The sequence below is a fragment of the Nannospalax galili genome, unplaced genomic scaffold (genome assembly GCF_000622305.1).
Source record: "Nannospalax galili isolate Female #2095 unplaced genomic scaffold, S.galili_v1.0 scaffold312, whole genome shotgun sequence".
NCBI classification, from domain to species: Eukaryota; Metazoa; Chordata; class Mammalia; order Rodentia; family Spalacidae; genus Nannospalax; species Nannospalax galili.
The window spans coordinates 7,575,788-7,581,041 of NW_008335967.1; the positions used below are offsets into that span (position 1 = coordinate 7,575,788).

A 5,254-nucleotide genomic window follows, 5' to 3' on the forward strand; every position below is an offset into this window, starting at 1 on the left:
TCAGTTCTCTCTTTCCATATTTGTGATTGTGGGACTCAAATTCATGTTGCCAGGCTTGTGTCCCAAGAGCTTTTACCTGCTGAGCCATCTATCTTATTGGCTCACCCATTTATTTATTTATTTTTAAAAATATTTTATTTATTATTTTTTATTTTATGTGTATGCGTGTATTGCCTGCATGTAGGTAAGTGCACCTGTGTTGTGCAGTGCCAGCAGAGGACAGAAGAGACTGTCGGATCTCCTGGAACTGGAATTACAGACAGTTGTTAGCTGCCATGTGGGTGCTGGGATTTGAACCCAGGTCTTTTGCAAGAACAGTCAGTGTTCTTATTCTCTGTGCTATCTCTCCAACCCTTCTCCCGTTATTTTTAAAGCAGCTGCTGCATTCTTATTAGGGAGTGTCTGGAGATCCCACTGAGAGAGAAATGTCTGAGCTAGGTAGTTAATTATTTAATAATCAGTAATTCAAAAGTGTGAATCTGTCCTGAAATTAAGGGCCTAGGTATACAGCACAATGTGATTTCTAATTTCATTTCTAAAACTCACCACTTACTCTATTGTACCTCTCTTCTGTTTCCACATCTGCGCACCTGATTTTCTATCTTAGATGTTTATGTATCTTGTCTTTTACTTTTACTCTCTTCTGTTTTCTTTTCTTTTCCTGTCCTACCCTTTCAAACTTTTTGTTTCTTTTCTATTTCTTCCAACTAAATATATAGGAATTTGGTTGTAGTCATTACTGAATGATATTCTAAAAAGTATTTAAATAGTTGCTTCAAATTTAATTTTAAACAAACATTCTCTCTTGAGAAATTGGACAGTCCTTCAAAAGGGAATCTGGGATGATTTAAAAAAATATTATGCTTACCATTCCATTGATAGTGATCCTTAACCATCTTTTTCCCATCCTCCCTCTGGGGGCTGGAGAGATGGCTCAGCAGTTAAGAGCACTGACTGCTCTTGCAGAGGACCCGGGTTTGATTCCCAGCACCCACATGGCGGCTATAAACCGTCCTTAACTCCAGTTCCAGGGGAATCCAATGTCCTTCTGACCTCTGCAGCATTGCATGACATGGTGCACTCACATACATGCAGGCAGTACACCCATAACATAAAATAAAAATAAATAAAATTTAAAAAGTTTTAGTTTCTGCTATAAGGCCAACAACCTCTTCAAGAAACTACTAAGTAGAAATTTTGATTTAGGTTTTCTTTTCTTTTTTTGTTTTGTTAGTATTTGATTATCACTAATTAAGGAAGCATCTATATTTTTAAAACTCAAGCTTGGCTTCATAGATTGTTGTGGAGAACACTTGCTTATTTTGCAAATTTCTTAAAATTGTATTACCCATAATAGAAGGAAATACACCCATAGGTGAAGGAAGAATAACAAATGATGATTACATTGGATCATACCTCTAGCAAGTTTGGAATATTATTCTTTTGGTATATTTGAAATAGAACCTTTTGAAGCTAAATGTATGGATACATAGGGATATATTCATTTTAGTCTACATTCCAGGTGTTTAAGTTGCATTTGAATGTGTGCTTGTGAGGGGAACAGTATTTTTAGTGCATAGTTGCAGATATATTTTGAAAATAATTAATTTCTGTGTAATTATTTGTTTCTAGTGTACACTGCCATGGGGAACACTATCTAGTCTAAAATTAGAGAGTCGAAAAGATAGTGATGATGGCCCCATTATGTGGGTACGTCCAGGAGAACAAATGATTCCTGTGGCTGATATGCCAAAGTCACCCTTCAAAAGAAAAAGGTATGTTGGATACAGATTTTTATTTAAGAGCATGGGCATTTGTATGTTGGGGTATATGTATATGTACTTTAGAAGGAGGAAGGGAAAGTACACAGCATAATTGAAAATAAATTTAGCAGGCCACATGCTGATATAATTGTTTATATAGCACCCACAGTAAATAAGCCATGAGAAATACAAGCAAATGAGTATAAATTATAAGTAGGAGTGGAAAAAGATGTCACTCATACAGAGAAGTAATGAATTGTTTTAGAATAAATTTAACAAATGTTCAGAACTTGAGTTAAGAAATAAAACATTTTATGGGAGGGTATAACATGAAACAAATAGAAATGGAAAACCTACTATGTTCTATATTGGAGAACAATGATAATTCTTTAAAAATTTTTTCATTTAAATTGGACTCATACTTCTAACAGTGGATAGAATGAGTTTAAAGTTCTAAAGGAAGAAAACTGAAAGAGAGAAGCGAGCACTGTTGGTAATTACTGAAAATTAATATAAAAACTCAAACAGATTATTGGAATAGGATAAAACCCATAAGTAGATGTTAGTGTATTTAGAACTTTATATATGAGATACATGGAAAAAGGAATACTGCTATTTGGGGGGAAAAAAAAGGCAGAGCTCCTGTCTCATACAAAAGTTAGAGATTAACAAACAATAAAAATGCCAGCATAAAACTTATAGGCAAAAAAAGATCTTCCTGAGGCTGGAGAGATGGCTCAGTGGTTAAGAACACTGGTTGTTCCTGCAGAAGACCTGGGTTCGAATCCCAGCACCCATACGGCAGCTGTCTGTAACTCCAGTCCCAGGAGATCCAACGGCCTCTTCTGACCTCCGCGGGCATTGCATGACAGGGGTCCACTTACTTACATGCAGGCAATACACACATACACATAAAAATGATAAACAAAATAAAAAAAAAATCCTCCTCATCAAGACCACGACAGACAGACAAAAAACAACCAGTGGCAGTACTATATGGGAGTGAATGGGTATCAGCAGCAACATTTAAAACAACAATTGAGTGTGTTAAAACTGTGGTAACCCATGATAGACTAAAATTAATACACCAAAGAGAATTCCCAAAGGGATGAGAAATTTTTTTTTAAAAATCCAGTAGAAAAAATATTAAGCAGGTAAATTTTATTATTTTAAAAATTTATTTATTGTTTTTATTTTATGTGCATGCATTGCTTGCATGTATGTAAGTGCACCCATGAAGGTCAGAAGAGGGCTCAGATCCCCTGAAACTGGAGTTGTGGATGGTTGTTAGCTGCCATTGGGTACTGGGATCTGAAACTGGTCATGTTGCACCACAGTCAGAAAGCAGAGATAGGAATGCCAGCACATCCGGCTTCCTCCTTTATTACCCTTTTATTTAGTCTGGTACTGGCCCATGGAATGGTACTGCCCACATTCATGGTAGGTCTTCCTTCTTAATGTTCTTCTTTAAATCAATCTTTCCCTCCCTCCCTCTCTCCCCTTCCCTTCCTCCCCTCCCCTCCCTCCCATTTATTTTTAGGTGTATGACTTTTGCCTGCCTGAGTACACCTGTACATGCAGTGCCCCAGGAGGCCAGAAGAGGGCATCAGATCCCCTGGAATTGGCCTTATGGATTCTTAACCACTGAACCAGCCCCTTCCTTCCTCATTTAAACCTCTCTGGAAATGCCCTCAAAGATTAAACCCAGAGATGTGTCTCCTAGGTGATTACAAACCCAGTCAGGTTGACAAGATTTACCATTATAATATTCAAGACCCTTGAAAAGAGTCAATAGAGGGGGCTGGAGAGATGGCTCAGTGGTTAAGAGTACTAACTGCTCTTGTAGAGGACCCAGGTTTGGTTCCCAGCACCCACATAGTGGTAATAACCATCTGTAACTCCAGTTCCAAGAGATCTGATGCCCTCTTCTATCTTCCACAGTCTTCTGTGTGCAGCTGGTGCACATAAAAATAAATAAATCTGTAAAAAAGAGTCAATAGAAAGAAATTATAGAACATTTGATTTAGAGGCAAAGCCCCAAAATAAGAGAAAATTCTGACCCTTTATCAGATAGACCCTGACTACTTGGAGCCTGATCCCAGTATCCGTAATATCTTACACAGACATCTGGAGCCCAACTTCTTTTTTTAAAAAATATTTTATTTTTATTATTTTATGTGTATGAGTGTATTGTCTGCATGTATGTGAGTGCACCCGTGTTGTGCAGTGCCACGGAGGTCAGAAGAGGGCTTCAGATTCCCCTGGAACTGGAGTTAAGAACGGTTCGTAGCACCATGTGGGTGCTGGGAGTTGAACCCGGGTCTTCTGAAAGAGCAGTCAGTGCTCTTAACCACTGAGCCATGTCTCCAGCCCATGGAACCCAACTTCTAATCAGTGGCACCTGAACAAATGACCAATATCATTTAAAAATTTTATTTTTTATGTGTATGAGTATATTGCCTGCATGTGTGTAAGTGCACTCAAATCAAAATGCCAATGGAGGTCAGAAGAGGGGATTGGATTCCCCTGGAACTAGAGTTATGGATGGTTGTTGACTCAAACTCTTAAGCACTGAGCCTTCTCTTCAGCAGCCCCATACATCTTTTTTTTTTTTTTTTTTTTAAATATTTTTATGTGTATGAGTGTATTGCTTGCATGTATGTGAGTGCACCCGTATTGTGCAATGCCATGGAGGTCTGAAGAGGGCTTTGGATTCCCCTGGAACTGAAGTTAAGGATGGTTCATAGCCGCCATGTGGGTGCTGGGAATCGAACCCGGGTCCTCTGCAAGAGAAGTTAGTGATCTTAACCACTGAGCCATCTCTCTAGCCCCAAGCCCCATACATCTTTAAAAATATTTTAGTGTTTTTATTTTATGTGTATGTGTGTATTACCTGCATGTAAGTGTGTCTCTTTCATGCAATGCTCACAGAGGTCAGAAGAGGGGATTGGATTCCCCTGGAACTGGAGTTAGAGATGGTTGTTGGCCACCATGTGGGTGCTGGGAATTGAACTGGGCTCATCTGCAAGAACAGCTTGTGCTCTTTACTGCCATCTCTCCATCCCATGAAAAACATCTTAATACTGCCAGATTTATTAACCAAGGTAGTAAGGTGTTGATCCCTCTGTGCCAATAAGGAATAAATGTCCTTGAGATAAGTCCAAGTAACTGTCCTCTTGATTGCTATAAAAGAACTTCCATTGCCTCTCAACTATGTGAACCCTTTTTTGAGCTTGCCTGCTGTTCTCCTGTGATGTATTTTAGTCATGTGCTAGTAAGTTCTTTCAGAATTTCCTTCGAGATACCATTGCATACTGCAATCAGTGATATATCTAATATCTATTTGAGACAGGGTCTTGCTATATATATCAGCCTGGCCTTGAACTTGAGATTCTCCTGCCCCAGTCTTACATTCTTAATTCCATTATTATTATTATTACTTTTTTTTTTTTTAGTCTTTTTGAGACAGGGTCTCCCTGTAGCCCCAGTTG

The 5,254-nt window shown here is 38.4% G+C and overlaps 1 protein-coding gene across 2 annotated transcripts in view; it reads left to right on the forward strand.

Moving 5' to 3' along the window:
* The window catches only part of Rsbn1l (round spermatid basic protein 1 like), an 85,553-nt gene that overhangs the window by 67,727 nt on the left and 12,572 nt on the right, over window positions 1–5,254 (forward strand). For both annotated transcript variants that reach the window (XM_008830778.3, XM_029562364.1), the window contains one exon: window positions 1,633–1,775. In XM_008830778.3, the coding sequence (XP_008829000.1) occupies window positions 1,633–1,775 (143 nt within the window). The remainder of the gene's footprint in view (window positions 1–1,632; window positions 1,776–5,254) is intronic.